Here is a 26,138-nt window from a genome sequence, read left to right as displayed (position 1 = left end):
GCAATATATTTGCACATGCTTCCTTAAAAATCCAACCATATGAAAGCATCTAAGTATACAGGATGTTACGTAAATACTGAATTCAGGTGTGCTTTGATGCCCTCCTACCTCCACAAAATGCCTCAAAAAGAGGTATTTTTCCACAATCACATATTTACCTTCATAAACAGATATATGCAGCGACATCAAGCGCATGTACCTAACATCATCAGGTCCGTCCATCACACACAGTGCTCTCAACACAGGACAACACACTGTCCTATTTAACCAGCACCAGACGATGAATCTGTGAGACAAAGAACTGCAAGTTTGCCATCTCTGCAAGGTTGTCATGGCAACTCCGCAGCAGACTCTGGATAGAACGAGAGTGTATCCAATCAATGCTTTTTCCCCCTCTTGGATGAGTGTGAGAGCGCATTGTGTAGCCGATGGCCTTGGCGGTGCCGCTTCTGAATCTGAAAAATAACATGTATTTTAGACACTCTTCATACCCTCATGCTTGATGCAAGCAAGGTGCAAAAAGCTTGTGCAGACATATTGAGGTTAACAGAAGGACAGGACGCCTACACTTATCCTCAGATGAAGATTATTTGACACACTGTAGCTCAAGCCAGTGAATATGTTGTATGTCTACAGTATATGCCTCCTCTTACAGCACCACATTATAGTGCGAGGCAATAGAGGCAGGCAAATAAAACTGAACTTTTAATGGAAGCCAGCCCATTATGGTAAGCCTGGGGTTTAACCGCAAAATGAAAACTCTTTCTCGAGCTGAATGAGCAAATTGTATTTCTGTTTCCTGCAGAGTTTTTCCTAATTTAATGGGATCGCCCTGGGAGGCACAAAGAGCTGCTTGGGAATAGTGATAAGTTGTAAAACTGTATTCATGCACAACCTGGCATATAAATGAAGTTGTTTGGCTATTATAATATTATTCTTTCCCATGTGAATAAAGGAGAGACTGTGGATGATGATGTAGCAGTATTATCGGTCTAGATGTTTCCCCTGGGATGCTACATTAATTTATCGCTCCTATTTATCTTAATCTTTATAGTTCCTCACAGCATGAGCAGAAGAAACAGCAAGTCACTTTTCTAACGATGACAATATTCTTTGTGTGGAAAATATGGCATGAGCTGATGGGTTGGTTGCTTTTGAAATCCTGTTTCTGCCTCTAATCTCACAATGTGACTTCGTATTTCACAATTGTGACTTTATTTCTGATCATTTTGACTTTAAACCTCACAATACAACCCTATATCTCGCAATTGCAATTTTATTTCTCATAATTTGGCTTTATGTCTCACATTTGCAACTTTATTTCTGATCATTTTTACTTTATATCTCACAATTGCAACTTTATTTCTCATAATTTTGACTGTATATCTCATAATGTGACTTTATATCTCACATTTGCAACTTTATTTATCATAATTATGACTTTATATCTCATAATTACAACTTTATTTCTCCTCATTTTGACTTTATATCTCATAATGTGACTTTATATCTCACATTTGCAACTTTATTTCTCATAATTATGACTTTTTATCTCACATTTACAACTTTTTTCCTCATTTTAAATTTATATCTAACATTATGACTTTATATCTCACAACTGCAACTTTATTTTTCATAATTTTGACTTTCTATCTCACAATGTAGCATAATATCTTACAACTGCAACTTTATTTCATCTAATTTTGAATTTATATCTTATAGTATGACTTTATATCTCACAATTGCAGCTTTACTTCTCATAATTTTGTCTTTATATCTCAGAATGTAACCTAATGTCTCATAATTGCAACTTTATTTCTCATTATCTTGACTTCATATCTCAAAATGTGGCCTTATATCTCAGTTGCAACTTTATTTGTCACCATTTTGACTTCATAACTCACAATATGATCTTATATCTCACAACAGCAACTTTATTTCTCAATTTTGACTGTATAGCTTGCTAAATTAAGTTCTTATTGACAACTGGAGCAGCTTGAAGTGTTTTAGTAAATTCACTCCCTCTGTAAAAATCAAGAGGGCAAGGATTGGAAAATTCATCTTAGATTGCTTGGGGAAGTTCATGAATGTATATGTATATTAAGTGCAATGCAGCCATAACGTTCTTTAAAAACAGAGAAAGTTGTTGCATGAGTGAACAGCAGAACTGTTTTTTTCTGATAACATGTGAGTGTTTGGCTGGTTGGCCCATTACTGTTGAACTGCTGAAAAAATCAATCAGATAAACAGCTAATGACACCGGTTTACCAGCAGAAATACTGCAGGAGTGCTTCCAAACACCTCCCTCGACTCCAGTCTGGCTGCTGGCTGCCTGTGAATTTGTTGAGCCCATCCAAAAGCAAATGTGCTGGTAATGAAGTAGTGGACATCATCATTCAGTCTCATTCATTCTGCTGCAGGCCTGTTTTCCTCACCTTCCTCAGTGGATAGATCAATCCTGCTGCTTTATATGCTTCTCACCTCAGTGTGCAGCGTGTAGTGAGCACCATGTTCTCAAAACAGATACAAGTTCATTCACATCACTGAGTTTTGTCTGCTTTTCACCTTTTTTTTGTCAGATCAACAGTCCATTAACTCTTTTCACCCTGGGCATCTGTTTTTGTTGATGTGTCTGTTTCACATTTTTCTTAGGCTTTAAAACGTAACTTCATAGCTGAAAGTTCATAGCAGTGTGTCATTTCGGCTGAAACACCTCAAACTAGTGATTGTGGAAAATGTAGGTCATGCATTGTGAGACCCCCAAATCCTGTTACAAGGGGCTTTGGGAATGCAACAAAATATCTAACTGTTTACTAGTGTTGGGTCTGAGTCCACCTTGTTGAGTCCTATTCTTTAACCAAATGAGTTTGAGTTGGAGACATTTGTCTTTTTTTATCTTAATTTTATATTGTTACAATATTTTTTTAATCTTTCATGTAACACGTGATGTGGATTCTTCTGTAGGCTACTCTAAAAAAAAACTTTATGCATCCAAAATGTCAAAGTCTGAGTCCATCCGAGTCCAAATTCAATCCTAATTGCAGTCTGAATCCAAGTCCCTAGACCAAGTACCCCAACAGTTTACTAAAGCATGCTAATCCGCATTGTTAAAGGATTTGTTTGGTTAAAACTATTTATGAAATTTGCTGAAAACTTACTCACCCTCAGCCCATCCAATATGTAAATAAGTTTGTTTCTTCATCAGAACAGATTTGGAGAAATTTAGCATTGCATCATTTGCTCACCATTGGATCCTCTGCAGTGAAAGGGTGCCGTCAGAATGAAAGCTGAAAAACAGCTGATAAAAATATCACAATAAACAAGTGAATAAATACAAGTGGAAAGTGAAGTGAAACGCTGTGTGTTTGTAATAAACAAATACGTCATAATAACATTTTTAACTTAAAGCTGTTGCTTTCAGCTAGAATATGAGTCCTCTATCTGCTTTCTCCAGTAAAAAAAAAATCATCTGTCCTGTAGATTTCTTGTGTATTACTGTAATGTTGTTTTTCCCCCCAGCTGTTTAGACTCTCATTCTGACGGCACGCATTCACTGCAGAGGATCCATTGATGAACAAGTGATATAATGTTACATTTTTCTCCAAATCTGTTATTGTGAATTATAAACTCATATTTTGGCCAGAAGGGATGGTTTAAAGGTAAAATGCCTTAATGAAGGATTTGTTTATTACAAACACATAGCTTTTCACTTCATAGGACGTTAATTGACTGATGTACTGGAGTCCTGTGGATTTCTTGTGTATTATTGTAATGTTTTTTTCAGCTGTTTAGACTCTCATTCTGACGGCACCCATTCACTGCAGAGGATCCATTGATGAACAAGTGATATAATGTTACATTTTTCTCCAAATCTGTTCCAATGAACAAAAAACACATCTACATCTTGGATGGCTTGTGGGTATGTATAATGTCCACAAATGTTCATTTCAGGTGAACTATTTTATTAAAATGTGTTGTATATAAGCTACAATGGAATACTTATGTGTTTTTTCCCCACATTTCCACACTGATTTTGAGCACAATTCTGTGACTGTAAACTTTGTAAATATGTTCAAAAGAGCTAAGAGTACTATAGACTTATTGTTAGCTAATGTGGACAGTGTTTACTCCAGTACCACAGAGTACTTATAAATCCGTTTACAACAAACTAAATCCACCCTTAGCAAGCATATAAATTTGAAGGTGAATGACAAATACTCTAGTTATTGGTTTATGTGCCATGTTTTGTTTCTGTGCAGACCCTCTGTATGCAATGTTGAAGATACATTGGCAGGCAGTTTTTATGCCTGCAGGGGAAGAAACTGTTCGCATGCATGTGAACGTGCAGCAGCCTTTTTGCAACAACAACAAAAAAAAACATTTCTTAGCCTCCCCCCTGCTGGGCTGCACAGAACTGGCAGAAGCCTGTATGTAGGAAGTTAAGCCTTGGCCTGGATAAGAGTCAGAAGAGTTTGGATTGAGTGGTAAAGTAAGTGTGTGTTACAGGCTGTGATGGAAGATTTCAAACCCACAAGGGCTGCAATTCCCACAGAAAAATAGATATAAAGCTTTCAATTATATAAAACGTTTTTTATTGCTTAGTTATTTCCATGTCTTTGTATTATTTTTTATTATTCTGTGAAAGACAAAGGGAGAGCTTCTGTTTTTCATACAACTGGATTGACATTACCAGTCAAAATTAATACTTTTATCCAGCAAATATTATTAGATATGTTATATTGCTCAAAAGTGCAATAAAACTAAAACAACATGTATCACAAGATTTCCACAAATATTAAGCAACTGTTTTAACACTAACAATTAAAAGAAATGTTTCTTGAGCAGTGAATCAGCATATTAAAATGATTTATGAAGGATCATGTGACACTGAAGACTGGAGTAATGGTTGGTGAAAATTTAGCTTTGATATCACAAGAATACATTAAATCTTAAAATATAATAAAAATAGAAAACAGTGATTTTAAATTGTAAAATTATTTTTACTAGGGATGCACCGATACCTCTTTTTCCAGTACTCGCACGATACCGATACTTTTATTTTTGGTACTTGCTGATACCAAGTACCGATACCAATATTTTTATTGCATTTGTACATTTTTTAAATATTGGGTACAGAAAACAAAAGACTATGTATAATGTTAGTTGGTTAACTTCATTTATCAAATAGATACAGTCAAACCAAAATATATTCAGACAGCTTCAACATGCGTCACATTATCACAGTTTATTTGCTAGTTTAGAAAATGTTAATAAAATATGATAAGAACTCAGAGTTAAACTGAGTCAGAACAAATTCAACTTGATAATGTTAGATAACTTTGATAGAAAGGCATGTAATGGATTACAATCAACCCAAAATTATTCAGACAGCTGTTAGTATGACAGTATTTACAGAACTATGAATACTTAGTCGGGCAACCCTTAGCCTTAATGACAGCCTGTAGTCTCCTGGGCATGCTGTCACCCAGCTTCATGCAAACCTCAACTTCAGTTTCTTTTCCCAGACTCGGTCTGAATCATTTTTGGTCCCAAATTTGTATCGGTTTTGCTGGTAGTCCACTGTATGAAGAATTTGTGGGTATGATTTGTCACAGTTTACTTTATTTTGCTATCCTAACTTGCATAAATGAACTATAGTGTCCTGCACCCACTAGTAAAAAAAAATATCAAAAATGATATCTGGTCTCTGAATCATTTTTGGTTTGACTGTATATCCTTCGGTTATTTTCACACATAATTATGGCCATTAAAATGTATTTTACAAGTTTTTGTTACTTTCACTGTTCATTGTTTTGCTCTATGCACATCATCTTTAATTTAATAGCAATAGAGCTGCTCCATTGCAGCGGCTTAGTACTGTAATCACGCGCTTTGCTGTAATAATGCAGGGAACCACTCATTATAAATCTGTGATATTTTCACAGCGTTTTTTCATCTGAAACGTGCTGTGATTTATATTCCAAAGCCACTCATGTAATGCAGAAACACTCAAGCAAGCAAAACACTCGCAACGCGTGCAGGTATTTGTACTGATGCAGAATAGTACAGCCTAGCGCATTTCACACAGGCTGCTAGATTCACTTTTGCCAGAAAGTCGTGTATGCCTAAGGTTGAAAATAAATGATGTTTATAGTGAATGCCCCTATAAATGGTCTTATTTTTATGATTTAGTTTTAATCCAAATGATGCGTGTGCTGAGTGAGTGAACATCAAAGATCACACAACAGAAGTGCGCGCGTGCTCTCTCTTGTGCATTGTGCATTGTTTTACTTGTTTTTTACTGACCGAACTACAAACTTTCCAGTGATGTCTGTGAGAAACATCACTGGACAAGCTCGCGCATCTGTGCCGCCGTGCGCTCAATCCACTCAGCGTGCTTTGTTTATCAGCTCACGCACATCAGCTATACAGGCAATACTGAAAGTTTAAGGTTATATTCATTGCATACATATACTTCGTAGTAGACATCCTTAACTCCATTCTGCTGTCTGTTGTTCTGTTGTCGGCGTTTCTTTGTCTGAATATGGCACTTCGGTATCGGCGTTCGGTATCGGGGCATTTTAACGAGTACGAGTACAGGAGCTCGGTATCGGGCCCGAATCGGGAATAATTTTTATAAATAAATGTGGGAACACAAAAATTATATTTCTGCAATATGAGCTCATCTAAGAACATTCAGATTTTTCCAACTTTGTAAACTTGATGACCCTCTTGTATAATAGACAGAAAGTGGATGAAGCAGCAATGATACCCTGAGGCTGCAGGAGACTGATGAGACAGGACACGGCCTGTTGAGACCCCCAATCATCTTCAGGCAGCTCATCCATGAATGACACTCATTAAACACCGTCCTGACAGGGACAGAATCTTTGAATGAAGAACTTACATTGTGTTCTAGTGTCTACTTGGCTGAAAGACTCTGTGCATCTGCAAGCATTATTAAATTGATTAAAATTGGCAGTAAAGATATTTACAGTGTTATAAAATATTTATAATGTATACAAAACTATTTCAAATAAATGCTATTCTTTTGAAATTTCTATTTATCAAAAAACCCTGAAAAAGATATCACCATTTCCACAAATAAATTAAGCAGCACAAACTGTTTTCAACATTGATAACAATAATGAATGATTCTTGAGCAGCAAATCAGCATATTAGAATGATTTCTGAAGGGTCATGTGACACTGAAGACTGGCGTAATGGCTGCTGAAAATTCAGCTTTGACGTCACAGGAATAAATGACAAATGAAACTATATTCAAATAGAAAACTGTTATTTAAAATTGTAATAATATTTTACTGTTGTACTATTTTTATTGTGTTTTTATCAAATACATGCAGCCTTGTTTTTAGATTTAAAAAATAATAAGAAGAATATTAATAAAAACTGTAGGGATTGTAATAAATAAGGACTATTTTAATGTACAGTAAATGCATTACAGTTTTTTACGATTGCTTACGCACCAAAATTGAAAATAACACATGAGCAAAACCTCAGCCCAGATCTGCACAACTATAAGCACATTCTCAGCCTCACACTTTTTGCAAAACACTACACACATTGTTTTGCAAAACACTAAACACACTTTTCTACATTAGACACAGAAATCTAACATAATGTCACTTCTTTGCCATTTCAAGACACTGCTTTCCAAAATACCACCCCTATAAACTAATTTATTAAACATGGCTGTCAGGTGTGCAGACACTTAGGTGCTTAACTGTAAACTCAGCGATCAGGTGTAAGCATTATAAAAAGGCAACAGGTGAGTTTACCTGTCTTCAACAAAAATGGAAGGCAATGTCCCAGTAAGAGGAAGAGGAAGAGTTAGGATAAGAGGGGCCGCCCATGGAGGAAGGGGGGTAGAGAGAGGAAGAGGGGGAGGAAGAGGAAGAGGTAGACCTGAAGGACGGGGACAAAGAAGACGGGTACCAAATTTATCAGATGCTATTCGAGCAACCTTGGTTGACCATGTTGTAAACCATGGGTTGACATTGAGAGAGGCTGGACAGAGAGTTCAGCCCAACCTCAGCAGATATACTGTTGCTACAGTAATTCAGACATTTCGACAAGAGCACAGGTAAAAAACAACTTTTCTCTGCTGTCTACAGTACAACATAGCCTATTATATGACCTCCATCAGTACTATTTGGTACCATTCACTGTGTTCCATGTTTGAGACTATGTCTTGTATGCTGTCTTGTGACATTTCCTGTAACATGTATTTTGACTGATCTGCATAGGATTGAGGGTCGAGAACATAGAGGAGGAAGGGGCCCCATATTCACAGAGGAACAAGAGAGAGCTATCATAAACATGGTTTTGGCCAATAATGCGATAAGTCTCAGAGAAATTCAGACAAACATCCTGAATGACCACACAGTTTTCAATAATGTCCATCAGGTCTCTCTATCAACACTGGGGCGAATCCTTAAACATCACATACAGATGAAACAAATCTACTGAGTGCCATTTGAAAGAAATTCTGAAAGAGTAAAAGACCTATGGCATGCATATGTGGAGGTAAGTAATGTACACTTTAGTTTTGCACATGGAACCTTTTTACATGTTCTCTTTTTTTTCAGAGAGTTTTGCTAATTGATGCTGATCCAATCCCACATGAATGTATCTTCATAGAAGAGACTGGGTTTAACCTGACTAAAGTAAGAAGAGGGAGAAACATCATTGGCCATAGAGCTATTTTGAATGTCCTGGGCCAACGTGGAGGCAACATCACAATGTGTGCTGCAATCACGCAGAATGGGATCCTCCACCGCCATGCCATTTCAGGTCCTTACAACACGGCCCACATTCTCACATTTTTAGACAGACTTCACTACATTGTCACAGCAGAAGAACAAATGGATGCAGAGCAGATGAGATACATTGTCATCTGGGACAGTGTATCTTTCCACCGATCTGCTCTGGTCCAAAACTGGTTTCATGATCATCCACAATTTTCACTCCAATACCTCCCACCATACTCTCCCTTCCTCAACCCCATTGAAGAGTTTTTTTCGGCATGGCGGTGGAAGGTTTACAATCTCCAGCCCTATGTCAGGATACCCCTCATTCAAGGCCTGTGACCTAATTGATGCAGGGTCTGTGCAAGGATGGATTCGCCATTCAAGAAGATTCTTCCCTCGCTGTCTTGCGAGAGAGGACATCGCCTGTGATGTGGATAAAGTGCTATGGCCAGATCCAGCTAGGCGAAGAGATGATGCTTAGGTTGTTTTTCTATTTATTTATTTTTTTACTTTAAACTCATGCTTTTGTTTTGTCTCCACATGTTTTTGTTTGTGTACTATATTGTATTTAGAATATGTTCTGATTTTCTGTGCAAAATGAAACCTTTGGAAAAGCATGGATGTATTGAATGGTTTTACAATGTGGTGAGAAATATTTTCAATGTACAGTACTGGTCTTGTGTGTGTGTGTGTGTTTTCAATATATTCATGTACTTTACTCTAATAATTTCTCTGAAAAAAAATCAAACCCAGACTATATCATTAGAAAAATATAAAAGTTACACGTGTTTAAGATTGAGCACAGCAGTGTGTAAATTAATCAAACAGAATCAGAATGTATGAACCATGTGTGTTCCATACGGTGTCAAAGTTGCATGGGTTTTGTTAAATTAATGGAAAGTTTTGAATTTAGTGTTTCATTTTGCAAAAGATCTGAGGTGTTCTGCTGCGTGTGTGTGGATCTGTAAATTGTGTGTTGTCTTTTGACAAAATGAGCCTTGATTTTAAAATTGTGCTTAAGCAATTGTAAAAACCTGTAATATGAGAGTGCCATTTGAAAGAAATTCTGAAAGAGTAAAAGACCTACGGCATGAATACGTGGAGGTAAGTAATGTACACTTCAGTATTGTCCACTGCACACGGAACCTTTTTACACATTTCAGAGAGTTTTGCTAATTGATGCTGATCCAATCCCACATGAATGTATCTTCATAGAAGAGACTGGGTTTAACCTGACTAAAGTAAGAAGAGGGAGAAACATCATTGGCCATAGAGCTATTTTGAATGTCCTGGGCCAACGTGGAGGCAACATCACAATGTGTGCTGCAATCACGCAGAATGGGATCCTCCACCGCCATGCCATTTCAGGTCCTTACAACACGGCCCACATTCTCACATTTTTAGACAGACTTCACTACATTGTCACAGCAGAAGAACAAATGGATGCAGAGCAGATGAGATACATTGTCATCTGGGACAGTGTATCTTTCCACCGATCTGCTCTGGTCCAAAACTGGTTTCATGATCATCCACAATTTTCACTCCAATACCTCCCACCATACTCTCCCTTCCTCAACCCCATTGAAGAGTTTTTTTCGGCATGGCGGTGGAAGGTTTACAATCTCCAGCCCTATGTCAGGATACCCCTCATTCAAGGCCTGTGACCTAATTGATGCAGGGTCTGTGCAAGGATGGATTCGCCATTCAAGAAGATTCTTCCCTCGCTGTCTTGCGAGAGAGGACATCGCCTGTGATGTGGATAAAGTGCTATGGCCAGATCCAGCTAGGCGAAGAGATGATGCTTAGGTTGTTTTTCTATTTATTTATTTTTTTACTTTAAACTCATGCTTTTGTTTTGTCTCCACATGTTTTTGTTTGTGTACTATATTGTATTTAGAATATGTTCTGATTTTCTGTGCAAAATGAAACCTTTGTAAAAGCATGGATGTATTGAATGGTTTTACAATGTGGTGAGAAATAAATATTTTCATCAATGTACAGTACTGGTCTTGTGTGTGTGTGTGTGTTTTCAATATATTCATGTACTTTACTCTAATAATTTCTCTGAAAAAAAATCAAACCCAGACTATATCATTAGAAAAATATAAAAGTTACACGTGTTTAAGATTGAGCACAGCAGTGTGTAAATTAATCAAACAGAATCAGAATGTATGAACCATGTGTGTTCCATACGGTGTCAAAGTTGCATGGGTTTTGTTAAATTAATGGAAAGTTTTGAATTTAGTGTTTCATTTTGCAAAAGATCTGAGGTGTTCTGCTGCGTGTGTGTGGATCTGTAAATTGTGTGTTGTCTTTTGACAAAATGAGCCTTGATTTTAAAATTGTGCTTAAGCAATTGTAAAAACCTGTAATATGACTCTCTATGCATGTTAGTATAGACCAGGCTTGAAATGCAACACACAGTTTATACAATATGTATGCAACATGACAACAGCACTTTCTATATCAATGTGTTTTTGTAAATTACTCTTATTAAATAGGTTTCTGGTTTGATAGTTTACTGATGGAAATCTGAACCAATACGACACATTTTGACACACCGACTCAAGAAATATGCGAATAAGGATACCATATGCAACTTTGCAGGTCACTGCATGCTGGATTTCAATCAATACATCCCATACTTACCAATTAGTGTGACACTCTATAACATCTATACAATATCCATAAAAATAAATCAATTACATTTCCATTTGCAATTACATCTCTCTAATCTTGTGTGATTAGGAATAATGTTCATATAATCTGTCTTTATAATTGAGATTCAGGAGCAGAGAAAACCAAAGTGCTGGAATCATGTTTACAGAGAGAGGCATAAAAGACTGTTTGTTTTTTCCAAAGCATTTTCATAGCTGCATGACATACTGTGGAGGGCACTAGAAAACATGCAATCCACCGTTGCCCATGTGAAAATTCACCATAGCAACCATGCCACTGAAGCAACTAGAGCGTCATTCACTGCAATAGACGACTCAGCTTGACACAGCACAGCCCAAATACAGTCACATCCCTGCATATTGCAGATTAATCTTTTAATATGTACAGTATACATTTGAATTATTAAGTAAACACTTAATTATGCATTCATACATTTAAAATTAGCATGCACGTTTTGGCATGTATTGTTTGTGCTGATATCAGTAGGCATGTTTTTGGCGTGTGTCTGAGTGTGTAAGTGTGCATATGTGAAGGTAGGCAGGCGTAAGTGTGTTATTGTCATTGGCGCTGCCCCAAAACCTTTGTTAAAGCAAACTGGAGTGTGTGATTAAGGCTACATCAGAGGCATTAGCATATTAAAACAGTCTGTTCCGGTGGTGAAGCAAATCCATTGTTATTTTTAAGCTCAAATGAGTCTGGACAGACTAAATGACAAGGTGAGGACCTTTTTTGTTGAAGGTGCCATCACATGATTGTATTGTAGTCGTGCCTGATTTCCTACAGTATATCCACACCATGAAAATGCTGCAAAGAATAGCTAGTGATACATCAGTGGAGTGAAGCAGCTATTCAAACCTACAAGCTCTTATATCAAATTTTGTAAGGTCAACACACTTTCAGTATGTGGGACGTTTTATTTCCATGATGCTATTGCTGAATTGAGTCATCAGAGTGCTATGGAGAACAACACTGTCAGTGTAGTAGATAATATGCTGCTGATTTTTCTTTACTTTTTGAGCAGTCCACCTGGTTTGAGCATCTGATGCAGAGCAGTGCCATCTACTGGAACTTTGAATAAAGCACAATTTATGAATTACATTCATAAAATATGTTCAACTGGGACATTTTCCTGAGATATACAAATTATTATTATTATAGGTCACACTTTATTTTAAGGTCCAATTTCTAGCCATTAACAAACCATTAACTTCGACTTTTGCCTCAATAAACTCCTAATTTGCTGCTTATTAATAGTTAGTAAGGTAGTTGTTAAATGTAGGTATTGGGACGGATTAGGGATGTAGAACATGGTCATGCAGAATATGTGCTTTATAAGTACTAATAAACAGTCAATATGTTAATAATAGGCATGTTAATAGGCAACTAATTAATAGTGAGAATTGGTTCCTATTATCATTATGGTCACACTTTATTTTAAGCTCCAATTCACAAGTAATCTAGTCCATCAATTAAAGTCTTGTGAAGTGAAACGCTGCATGTCTGTACTAAACAAATTCATAATTAAGACATTTTAACTTCAAACTGTTTATAATTCTATATCTCCAAGTACTGTTACATAATGGGGCCAACTGCAACACTCTTGCATTAAATTTGATATTGTAATATAGTCTTTCTCATTATAAGTCTATTAATGCTAAAGATCTCCCCTACTGTTTTTTTTCCTACATATAACACATGAACTCTGTCACTATTGAAGCAAGAAAAAGATTATGTTCCAGTAAGCATATCATGCAGCAATCAGGGCAAATAAATTAAAGGTCACTTACAGGCTTTAGATTTTAAATGCACATTTATTTTCTTCTAAAAGTAGTGCAAAAGTTAATGTACCGAACTCGGTCTGTCGATGTCCAGTTCACTGTGAGTGACTAATGACAGGCTGCTAGAATGCTAGAATGGGGTGTCCATGGCAATAAAAACAACAATGAACAACAGCTTTTAGGTTTGCTGTTTGAATATGGGTAACACTTCAGAATAATCTGATTTTTTTTAATCACACTGCCCTGTGTCAGATTCTGTGACTCACCAGAAAAAAAAAAGTTCAGTTTTAGAATATCCACTTAAACTATATAAAAAGCACTTCCTCACCTCTCATTACATTCATGTCACTGTTCTGTTCCTTCTAAGTGTTACATCACAAAAGAAGCAAGGGCTCACTGAAGTCATCCTGCATGACTTGACAACAGAGCTCGAAAATCAGATGTCCATTTTTATGGGGATGACCAGACCTTGGTTGTCTCACACGAACCCAACAAATGCCTTTCTGCTGTGTAACATGTGGCACCCACAGATTTATGAGTTAAAAATGACAGGTTGTGGGAAAATATGACACTGTATGCTTATCATAAATGGCAGATTAGAAACACTGCAATATTACATGGTGCACAGAGCGTAAATGGACTTAAATCTAAGTTGAACTGATATGATCAAATATAGTTTATACATATATTTCACACACACGTTTCCATTTTTATGGGGACATTTCAAAGGTGGAATGGTTTTTATACTCTACAAACTGTATTTTCTATCCCCTTACCCTAACACTACCCCTCACACAAAACTTTCTGCTATTTTAGATTTTCTAAAAACTTCATTTGAATTGAGTCTGAGGATCACGTCACCTTTGAACACACACTAACACACTCCACTTGTCTGATCAATACCCTGTGGGAAGAGTGACAGCCTAATTGGATTAGGACAGAAAAGTGGGTTAAGTGCCTTCTTGGATGCCACATAGCAGATGTAAAGGTGCATTCTGTCACAAGGACAAAAAGTAGTAATAGGCCTTGCATTCTGTAGAAATGTAGAGGATTAAAAGTGATAGAACAAGCACAATTTATGAATTACATTCATAAAATATGTTCAACTGGGACATTTTCCTGAGATATACAAATTATTATTATTATAGGTCACACTTTATTTTAAGGTCCAATTTCTAGCCATTAACAAACCATTAACTTCGACTTTTGCCTCAATAAACTCCTAATTTGCTGCTTATTAATAGTTAGTAAGGTAGTTGTTAAATGTAGGTATTGGGACGGATTAGGGATGTAGAACATGGTCATGCAGAATATGTGCTTTATAAGTACTAATAAACAGTCAATATGTTAATAATAGGCATGTTAATAGGCAACTAATTAATAGTGAGAATTGGTTCCTATTATCATTATGGTCACACTTTATTTTAAGCTCCAATTCACAAGTAATCTAGTCCATCAATTAAAGTCTTGTGAAGTGAAACGCTGCATGTCTGTACTAAACAAATTCATAATTAAGACATTTTAACTTCAAACTGTTTATAATTCTATATCTCCAAGTACTGTTACATAATGGGGCCAACTGCAACACTCTTGCATTAAATTTGATATTGTAATATAGTCTTTCTCATTATAAGTCTATTAATGCTAAAGATCTCCCCTACTGTTTTTTTTCCTACATATAACACATGAACTCTGTCACTATTGAAGCAAGAAAAAGATTATGTTCCAGTAAGCATATCATGCAGCAATCAGGGCAAATAAATTAAAGGTCACTTACAGGCTTTAGATTTTAAATGCACATTTATTTTCTTCTAAAAGTAGTGCAAAAGTTAATGTACCGAACTCGGTCTGTCGATGTCCAGTTCACTGTGAGTGACTAATGACAGGCTGCTAGAATGCTAGAATGGGGTGTCCATGGCAATAAAAACAACAATGAACAACAGCTTTTAGGTTTGCTGTTTGAATATGGGTAACACTTCAGAATAATCTGATTTTTTTTAATCACACTGCCCTGTGTCAGATTCTGTGACTCACCAGAAAAAAAAAAGTTCAGTTTTAGAATATCCACTTAAACTATATAAAAAGCACTTCCTCACCTCTCATTACATTCATGTCACTGTTCTGTTCCTTCTAAGTGTTACATCACAAAAGAAGCAAGGGCTCACTGAAGTCATCCTGCATGACTTGACAACAGAGCTCGAAAATCAGATGTCCATTTTTATGGGGATGACCAGACCTTGGTTGTCTCACACGAACCCAACAAATGCCTTTCTGCTGTGTAACATGTGGCACCCACAGATTTATGAGTTAAAAATGACAGGTTGTGGGAAAATATGACACTGTATGCTTATCATAAATGGCAGATTAGAAACACTGCAATATTACATGGTGCACAGAGCGTAAATGGACTTAAATCTAAGTTGAACTGATATGATCAAATATAGTTTATACATATATTTCACACACACGTTTCCATTTTTATGGGGACATTTCAAAGGTGGAATGGTTTTTATACTCTACAAACTGTATTTTCTATCCCCTTACCCTAACACTACCCCTCACACAAAACTTTCTGCTATTTTAGATTTTCTAAAAACTTCATTTGAATTGAGTCTGAGGATCACGTCACCTTTGAACACACACTAACACACTCCACTTGTCTGATCAATACCCTGTGGGAAGAGTGACAGCCTAATTGGATTAGGACAGAAAAGTGGGTTAAGTGCCTTCTTGGATGCCACATAGCAGATGTAAAGGTGCATTCTGTCACAAGGACAAAAAGTAGTAATAGGCCTTGCATTCTGTAGAAATGTAGAGGATTAAAAGTGATAGAACAAGAGGTTTCATCTCTAGACATCAGTAAAGAATAGACCTATAGTCTGCCACGACTGATCTGATCAGTGAATCTTGTATTAGAACAAATTCACACTAATTAAATAAATATTTTTTTATCCATCAAATATTCATTCATTCGAATTTAATATTATAATAATGATACATTATTACATTAATTTTACCATATTATAATTTTATTTTGAAAACCCGATTCATTCATGCACATCCAGTTTTACAGTATAAGAGCAACACTGGCAGATATTGTATTAGATATATTTCATGTTACCTAAAAAAAAGAAGAAAAAAAAAACAGTTTGCAGACAAGTAAGCAAATTAACCAACATCTAGAATGAAGAGTCTCTATCTTAACCTTTACAACAAACAATGGTAACATTTGTTATCAGTATGCTATGAAGCAGGCTTGCAGTCTGATGACCATTGCTGTTTTTTCTGGAGGTCTCTGTAAAAGCACTGGGTGACCTCAGCTGTCAGTAGGGCAGGAGCCTGTGAATGCCCCAACTCACACACCCTAAATATCTAAAAGCATGTGTCATTTGAGCAGGAAGCAGAAAGTATGATAGATGCTATACTGTAGGGAGGCTTGTGTCGTTTTCTTATACATTTGCAGCGTCTGTCCTGAACACAAAAGTGCACGTTCTTGAATATATATTTTTTTATTCTTTTAGTGAATTGGCTAAATTTTTATTAGTTTAAATGAGTAAATAACAGCCACTGTTAAAGGATAACATTGTGAAGGATATCAATTTGAGCTGGGAAGTTCATGAAAGATCTCAGCATTCTTCATTCTCTTCATTAGACGCAGCAGTAGGAATGTCCCGTCCTGCTGTGAGTCTCATTTTCTATGGCTAGTGAGAATAAACAGAAGTATGCATGTAGGAATGTCTGACACTTGACTGCAGCTTGTGAGTCGCCTCACGTCAAAATGATTTGTGACACTGTTTTTCTCTACTCAGAAAGCAGCTCTGAAGTGTATAGCCTAATGGTGTTTTGAATGAAGATACATTTCTGTACACCCTAAAGACCAGTAAAAAGGTTTCATATTAAACTCAACTAGATTAAAAGAACATTGAACAAGAACCTATCCTATTGTATCTCTCACTCACAGGACAGATCATATTTGGATTTTAGTCAAAACTCACTTTTCTCAAAATGTAGTTCCTATGTTTTTTATTAATATTATTACTATTATCATTATTATTATTATTTTAATGTCTGTATTTGGACAGTTAGACAATTTGAAGGTGTATTAATTAAAAAATACTTTTTCAGCATTTTATTATGGTGTGCTTTCTTCCAAGAAAATGCAATCTCCACATATAACAAACACAGAGGCATAAATTGTCACAAGCTTAAAAGGGTGTGGGCTGTCGTCATTCACTGATGAGACTATAGAGACTGAATAACTGAAGCTCACTGGCATTTCATTGGCTCAAGGGAGGACTGTCAGTCTTGCCTACAACACCTGCGTGTGCCTAAATGAGAGCCGCTTGACAGCTGAGCGTGAACTCACAAAACCCTTCTGGACATCCGTTCATCTTCAGCCACCCGGTAAGTGTGTTTTCTGCCGTTTTACTTTGCTTAGTGAAGATACAAATACAACATAGTGTGACGGTCAATTAACTGATCCCATAACCTGCTGAAGATTTGTCTAAAGTTTTGTAGAGTTCATTTGCACGTGAATCGATGGTCTTGGGAACCTGTCTGTGGTTTGGGTGACATTTAGTTTGGGGAAAAGTGAGGGTTTAAACTTTCACTTATTATTTTAAGAAGTCATTCAAAAGAGTTGGTCATTAAAATATTCAGTGACATTTTAAAACTAATTTAATTGCAACTCAGGCCCCATTTTCTATGTTTTTACACGCGTGAACACACCTTGCATCTGTTCACAAAAATGTAACAAACAGTTGTTTTTCATATATTGATGAATTTTGGATACAATTTTGCATAGTTTTATAAAGTTTAAGATGTCCAATATCTGCATTCAAATATAATAAGTGTACAATTCCTGGATGCTTGTCTAGTCAGGATATTGTTATGGGAGCAGATGCCACAAGAGATTTACATCTTAACTGACTGGTGATCAGATTAGAGGAGATTAGAGAGAAACTTCCTCTAGGATAAAACTGACAGCAAAACTGACCATGTGCAGGAGAGGCTTGCAAAGCATGTAGTGTTCAACCCCAGAAACAACTTATCATATAAGATTTTATCTGCCAATCAGCTTGTTCAGTTTGCTTTGAATGTGTGCTGTTTCTATAAAACTGTCAGATGTAACTTAATCTGTAAGAATACATTTTTGTGCCTTTTTCACTCTAGTTACACAGTAAAATGCAGTGCAATCTGGTTAAATTTGCATGAGTTCTACTGGGTTTTAGACCATAACCTCACCATGTCAGTTTTCAAAAAGAGGGTGTTTATTAATAATCTGATTAATTCCTCATTTTATTCTTTCACTTTTGTTTTGCCGTTTTTTTCTCTGGCCCTTATATGCATTAATTTCTGAAAACTTTTTGGGTTTTTGTGTCAGGGAGAAAAGCGGCCCAATGGTTTGGTGTGCCACTGTGTCGTATTTATTAGGCAATGTACCCCTGGGCGGCCTTGTTATTTTTGGATTGTTCCTGAGTCTAGTGGAATTCTGGAGCATAAGGGTTTACCAAACTCATCCACAGATCTGTAGATGATGCTTTGGTATTAATTGAAATTATCAATGAGATCAAAATAAATGATGTCTCTCCTGGAAACGTTTTTGGACAGTAATTTTATATACATTTCATTTTATTATACAGGCAAATGCTATCCTTGACAGTTTTTTAGTATGTTAATAAACCGGGCAGTGAGCAGCCTTATATCTAAAGCAGATGAGCAGGGTTGTGTTGAGTCAGCACTGGATACTGTCTATGTATGAAACATGGGACAGGAAGTCTGGAGTCGGTCTCACATTTCCTGGGGAGAAAAAGCAGCCTGGGGACCCACAGACGCCGGCCCTGCTGTCACTTTAACATGACAGTGTTAGTCTTCTAGACAAGTACTTGTATTGGTTTAAAACCCAAAACTGAAGTATCTTTAGCAAAGATATGCGTAAGTGTAGAAGTAGGTAAGTAGATCAAAAGTAGATGAGGTGAATTAAAATGTATTCTATATGATAATCCATTGCAGTGTTTCCTGTACTGCTAAATCTACATAATCGTGGCAAAAAAAAATAAAAATCCATATTTGACCCTAGTGCAAAATAAAACAAAGACAGCATGTCGTTCAATTTTGTTGTCTTTGTGGTTGCAAAAATCAACATATAAAAACAACCTTTGTAGCTTTATGAGGTCAGAAAGACTCACTTAATCAAGTCAGCATTATGTCCATTCATGTCAATGATAATTTAAGCAACAACAGTGAACCTAGTTAAAATTATACATGCTGATAAAGAATTTTGTAGGAAGCACTGATCCATTCATTGCTTTGCTTGTAACTTTACAATATTGTTTCATATTCCTGCATTACAGCTGATGTGACAATCACAGGAGGTCACATCTGGCCTATTGTAAGAGATATTTAACTGGAAATCGGGTGAATGAAGCATGAAGCTACTTCAAGGGGCAAGTTCTAGCCTAAGGCCTTACTTGGATGTCTATGGAACCCGGCAGTGTCTACAAGGGGTCACCCACTCAGACACGGGCAACCAAACCCTGTCAGGCAGATTATTTATGATATTTATTATTTATGGCATTGCAGAGACTGTTTTACCACTGCTGCTATTCATGGAACCGCAGTGATTTTTAGAAAGCAGAAGGCAAGTGGTGATGAATGGACATTAAATCAAGTAGCCAAATATCAGTGTCACAGTATGGAGTTTGACCTACATATCACCCAGCAACCCTTTGAGACATTAGACAGATCTCAAAATACAGCTCTACTAGTATTAGTGATGATTTTGTAGTGTCATATAAAGGATAAATGTTTCTTTTTTTTATTCTCCAGAGGCAGGATGGAAGAAGCAGAACTCTTAAAGGAGCGCCTTCAAGCTATTAAAGTAACCACATGGGATTGTCTACTTATTTCAAGGCTCTGGAATTTGCAACAACTGTATTGCAACCACTTACATAGCTATGCTAGTTCTATGTCTCTATATAAATTCTTAAGTTCATTTTTCCACAGAATAAGAAAAAAATCCAAGAAGAAATTGCCCACAAACGGCTTGAGATTGACAGAGAGAAACTAAAGCTTCAACATGTCAAGGTACCTTCTTGATGTTAGAAGTATAGTTTCCTGTTCATCAGCATTTTTCAGAATTGTTATGGTCTGGGATTTGAAGCATCTCTATATGTCTTTCATAGAAAAGATCCATGAGAGATCTGTGGCTCATGGATGGGATGAACAGCAGTAATGCACAAGAAACACAAAAAGCTCTTGAAGATGCACAACAAACTAAGCACCTCAAGAGCGCCATACATCGGTAAGATGAAAGAATAAAGTTACATTTATTTATTGTAGCATTATTTACACTATATTTAAGCCAGTGACTATGTGATCTAAACCATTTTGCTATTTAGGACTGCCAGTTAATTTATTGAGATTATCGTAGCAAATCAGGTGCACTGACATCTGCTGAATGCATTTTCAATCTGATCATTGTGTTAAGAGTTCAATCTCTTAAAGGTCTTTTGTATTTAACGCAAAGAACTTCAGGGCTGGTGTGATGTTTCTCAGCTAATATCATTTGTCCTGTGGTGCCGTAATGAAATCTATTCGAGTGAAGTATGAGGCAAGAGATGTGCAATGCTCTGTAACTGCATTGCTTTGTAGTAGCAATGAAGTCAGAGGAGGATGCTAAAAAAAGCTGTTCCAGTGTCCTTGAAAGGCTGCTTCATGCAGGTCGCACCCTAGCACAAATATTGCTGTCGGTTTCATTATTAGAGAGTGTGTTAAATGATTCAGACTGATGACTGATTCTGACTGAACATCAGTCGTATGAGTAAATTCAAATGTCTGTTATTAAATATTTGTTTATATTGCTTTCATAACCTTTTAACAACTCATTGCTTCTTGGGTCTAGCATGTCTATGCAACAAAAAGTGCAAACAAAGTGACAGGTGCTTTGTCAGGGATGGCACTCTTGTGTGACTTGACCTGGGAATAGAGGTCAATCTCTCTGTGTGTGTGTGTGTGTGTGTGTGTGTGTGTGTGTGTGTGTGCGCCAGGAGAACTCTTGAGGACTGCATATTTAGAAAGTCTTATTTAAACAATTATTGTTACAAATTCTCTGTAGGATAGAGAAAGAGATTGAAGCGTTGGAGAGAGAGGAAATGAACATCTCAACAAATGAGGGGCTGATTCTAAAGAGGCTCAAAGCCATTGAAAAGTCTCCAGAGGACATCATTAAGGTACACTGTTTTTGATGTGGTTAATTAATTAAAATGATCAAAAACAACTGCTTTTTGCTTTGATGAACTATATAGACTTTATAATAGGATGTGATTCTGTTTGTATCTCCACAGGCAGTGAATGCAGATTTCACATCAGGTAAATACTGTAAAACTCCATCACAATGCTGTACAGACCAGAAAACAAACTGCCAGCATATTGTTGTGATGCATTTTGCCTTATTTATTCATCTTTTTTGCAGAACCGATCTATATTCATTCAACAATTCCAAACATGCGAAAGCCCAGTATGACCCTAATAAATCAGAGGAAGAAACAAGACCTGGAAACTGAAGCAAAAACCGACCAAGCCAAACCTGGTAAACTGAAAGAAGACTGTTTTCAATATTTTATATAATGTAGAACAGCAAACTTTCCCAAACTGGGGTTAACAAATCCCTGGGAGTTCACGAGATGCTTAAAGAGTTAGTTCACCCAAAAATTTAAATTAGCCTGTGTTTTATTCACCCTCGAGGCATCCTAGGTGTATATGACTTTCTTCTTTCAGACAAATCCAACTGGAGATATATTTAATATAAAAATTGTCCTGGCTATTCCAAGCGTTATTATTGTAGTGGGTGGGTGTTTCTCTTAAAAAAAAACCCTTCCCCCACGGGGTGGGGGGGGGGGGGGTAATGAAGGCCTCCTGTAGCGAATCCACGCATTTTTGTGAGAAAAATATCCATATTTCAAACGTAATAAACACTTTTCTCTCACTTCTGCTGACTGTCATATGCGGAAGCGTTCCGGCGGATGGCTCATGCCTCTGAGATATACTAGTCTCACAAGTTTAAGGAAGCAAAGTTTCCTTACTTTAGCAAACGAAAACCAGTCCCCTCTTGGCTTATATCGAAACTCTCCGACATTTTTCTTTACAAATCCTCATTTTGTGCTTCTAATTCATGACCGGCACGTTTTATTACGGATGCGCGTACTTTATTTAACGTGTTCTGGACTGTTGAACAGAAACAGAACTGCAATGATAGAGTTTAGAAGTGCCAGGACAATTTGTAATATAACTCCGACTGGATTCATCTGAAAGAAGAAAGTCATATATACCTAGGATGGCTTGAGGGTGAGTAAAACACAGGCTAATTTTCATTTTTGGTTAATTAAAAAATCTATTGAATAATAAAAATCAATAATGACTCAATTCAATTATAAAAATGGAAAATTTATATAATTTGTAAAGTAGTTTTTAAAAAATCTAAAGAAATCTAACTAAACAAAGATTAATTTGTCATGTGCCCATTAACCAAAAGCATATAATCTTGAACATGCAAATGTGGTGTTAAATTGAAAAAAATTTCGGGTGTATTTTAAGTAAATCGTTTAGATTCAAAGGGGTTTGGATGACAACAAAATTACGTAATTTAATTACAAAATAAATGTAATTGTAATCAGTTACTGTTACTGTTACTGAGGGAAAAAATGTGTAATTAAATTACAATTACTTATGAAAGTGTTAACAATTCACACACACACCCACACACAGATTTAATTGATTTCTTTCCCAAATTGCATTGACTGCTCTAAAATATGAGACACCAATGTTTCAGGAGTTTAGACAAGAGGACACATGCCTATTCAACTGTTTAATATTGTATTTGGGTTTATGTTAATACTTTATTTTTTAAGATTAACTGTTTTTTAAGGCAATGTTAGATGCCAGTGTTTCCTATCATAACTATGCAAATATTTTATTTCAAAAACAGTATCATAGCTCAAAGTAAAAAGGTGCTAAAGTCTGATTTTGTGGTGGCTGCACTTTAAAATTAAATTATTATAATCTCAATTCAAGTGATGAAGGATTTTGAAAGTCTGACAGTAATCAGTGTGTAAGGTGCTTTAAATGTTTGAAAATGATTAACAGTTGAAAACATTAGAAATGTATAAAAGTAATCAAATGTAATCAGATAGTTACACCACCTATTACATTTTAAATAGGGTAGCTTGTAATCTGTAATGCTAATATATTACACACAATCCATTTGACTCTTACAGCTTTGTTCGCCATGGAAATTAATGTCCAGAAGGACTTGCGCACAGGTGAAAGCCAAGTCCTCTCCACCTCCACCATTTCTCCCCAAGAGCTCCAGCAGAAAGGCATCAAAGTCTATGACGATGGCAGGAAGTCCGTCTACGCCCTGCGTACAGATGGCCACCAGCCTGGTGCGAACGGAGTGGATGAACTTAGTCCCGTTGAGGTCGAGCAGCTGCTGAGACAGGCGTCTGAGAAAAAGAAGAGGTCCAATCAGGTTCAGGTTCCCTACAACCTCTCCCGTGAGGCCAGTAAAATCAGAGAGAGCCACGAATCCAACGGATACCAAGATCCATATAGCGTCGACTTATCAGCATGGCCTGAGCTTGTGTACAATGATGGTGTGTGCTATCCAGAGAACGTGGGTCATGGACTTCCTCTCCTGCCAATGCCTAATTACAGTGACAGACCAGACGAATACTATCAAAACAGAGGGGAAAGACACACGCATGGACAGTATTACAACCAAAGAGAGAACTACCAGGGAATGCGACTTTTGGATTGTGACATCAGAAACCACAGCCCGTGTTCGGCCTACTCTGAGGACTCCAAACTCAGCGTCCTGAACGCCATGCCATCGAACGAGCCCGTCACCATGATCTTCATGGGATACCAGAATGCCGAAGATGACAGCCAGAGCTATGAGGGCTCGGTTCGGGCAGAGCTGGTGATCATTGGAGACGGTGAAGATGAAGCGGGCAAGAGCTTGAACCCCCATCAAAACTCCACTGCCTTTATCTGCTCTGCGGGACGGAAGGGCAAAAGAGACGGCACGGAGGACCCGTCCACTACAGGTACCCCAAAGATTAAAAAGGTCAAAAGGAGACACAAGCCCTGCTGTGTGTTGATGTAGTTTCACTAACACGCTGTCAGCTCTTCTGTGATGCAGCTTCTCACCAGACTGGCTTCTCTCGCTCTGCATGCTGGACACTGCTGTCTTACGTTGTGGTTTTCAGTTTTTCAGTGTCTTAACAAACTGCTTTCTATCGTTCATGTTGGCATTTGCTTGTGTTGTCTGACGATGTGTGTAGAAACACATTATTGTAAATGTGTAGCTTTAGAGCAGGGGTCTTCATGTGGCAGTACTGCAATTATCATTTAATCTCAAATCAATGTTTTATTGGGAAAAAAACAGTATTAAGTTAACTAAAATCTACTGTTCAAATGTTTGGGGTTGCCAAGAGATTTTTTTTTTCTTTTAAATCTCTTGCTCACCAAGGCTGCATTTATTTGATCAAAACCCCAGTAAAAACTTTAATATTGTAAAATATCATTACAGTTTAAAATAACTATTTTCTGTTTTAATATATTTTAGAATATTATTTATTGGTCAAGCTGAATTTTCAGCAGCCATTACTCCAGTCACATGATCATTCAGAAATCACTCTAATACACCAATATGGTGCTAAAGAAACATTTCTTGTCAGTTTTGAAGATGGTTGTGCTGCTTAATATTTTGTGGAAATACTGATCTTATTCAGAAATATTTGGTGAACATAAAGTAAAATAAAACAGCATTTAGTTGAAATAGAAATCTTTTGTAACCAAAAGGTCTTGCTGTTGATTAAAGACATTTTTGAACTTTGAAGTAAATGCATGCTTGCGAAATAAAATTTTGAACTTTGAAGTAAATGCATGCTTGCGAAATAAAATTCGAACAAAGAAAATCTTTGACTCCAGACTTTTGAGCAGTGTTGTATGTTATTGTGCCTGCTCCCATATTAAGATGCATATTGTTGTACACAAGTGTGATCAGCACTGATTTTTAATGAATGTGCAATGTAAGTATCATAGGTATGCAAATACATTATGTAGGGCCTATATACATGTTATTAATGGCCAGGCTTAGAATGAATCTATTAAATCTGACTAAATGTGTCTATATCCACCAAGGGATGCTTGAAAAAGGTTGAAGACCCCTGATTTAGAGCTGTACCTCCCTCTAGTGGTGAAAGGACGGAAATTCACATCTCTTTCAAAATGATTCATGCATTATGCAACCACACTCCTTTATTTTCACCTGCCAAACTTTCTATGCTATTTCTTTTGACATTTTGTTAACTGTGCTTTTGCCACTTTGAATAATTAGCATGACAGCATGCAATCTGCTGTGACACGTACAGCCATGCTTGCTGTCATAGACTGTGCTTCTTTTGTCAAGCATCCTCTTTCTTTTTGCTTTGACTTTGTGTATATGAATGTTTTGTGAAAAGCGTGACAGATTAGAAACTGGGCCAAACTGCGTAACACGCACATTTTGTGTAACTCACATTCTGGGAACTCTGAAACTGTTGCATGATTGTCCAGAGCGGCCAGCGAGACAAGAAACGTGAACCAACATCTCAGCGGAGTCTTCTGAAAGTGAAATGAGAATGTGTTATTAACACTTTTTGAGAAAATATTTCAATTCTAACTTTCATTTATTCCTATACACAATGTACATACAATTTTAATGACAATAGTGCTTGAAGGAAATACAACACACACATATCTGCTGTAAGCTATGACACTGATTAATGTTTGAAATTACTTGTCAATAAACTCAGTAGCTATGTTTTATTTTGAAGGCTGTGCCTTATGGAGGTTGCATTTGTTGGCC

General features: G+C 36.8%; 1 protein-coding gene across 2 annotated transcripts; it reads left to right on the top strand.

Annotated features, from left to right (window-relative positions):
- The first annotated feature begins 17,509 nt into the window (after nucleotides 1-17,509).
- On the top strand, nucleotides 17,510-24,706 carry palmda (palmdelphin a). Of its 2 annotated transcripts, XM_016284794.1 has the most exons (8): nucleotides 17,510-17,632; nucleotides 20,057-20,108; nucleotides 20,234-20,314; nucleotides 20,413-20,531; nucleotides 21,345-21,459; nucleotides 21,574-21,598; nucleotides 21,702-21,818; nucleotides 23,503-24,706. In XM_016284794.1, exons 2-8 carry the CDS (start codon nucleotides 20,064-20,066, stop codon nucleotides 24,390-24,392), a joined length of 1,392 nt encoding a protein of 463 aa, XP_016140280.1. In that variant the 5' UTR covers nucleotides 17,510-17,632; nucleotides 20,057-20,063; the 3' UTR covers nucleotides 24,393-24,706. The 2 variants fall into 2 exon arrangements, with proteins under 2 accessions (XP_016140280.1, XP_016140281.1); XM_016284795.1 differs by having other exon boundaries at nucleotides 17,510-20,108.
- The last annotated feature ends 1,432 nt before the right edge of the window (nucleotides 24,707-26,138 follow it).

The sequence above is a fragment of the Sinocyclocheilus grahami genome, unplaced genomic scaffold, assembly GCF_001515645.1.
Source record: "Sinocyclocheilus grahami isolate Dianchi unplaced genomic scaffold, SAMN03320097.WGS_v1.1 scaffold188.1, whole genome shotgun sequence".
Taxonomy (NCBI): Eukaryota; Metazoa; Chordata; class Actinopteri; order Cypriniformes; family Cyprinidae; genus Sinocyclocheilus; species Sinocyclocheilus grahami.
This window is presented reverse-complemented; position numbering and strand designations above follow the sequence as displayed.

Coding starts and splice junctions, on each gene's coding strand:
- palmda (XM_016284794.1), top strand. CDS start 20,064: ATGGAAGAAGCAGAACTCTTAAAGGAGCGCCTTCAAGCTATTAAA. Junction 21,460..21,573: donor CTCCAGAGGACATCATTAAG/GTACACTGTTTT, acceptor GTATCTCCACAG/GCAGTGAATGCAGATTTCAC. Junction 21,819..23,502: donor AACCGACCAAGCCAAACCTG/GTAAACTGAAAG, acceptor TGACTCTTACAG/CTTTGTTCGCCATGGAAATT.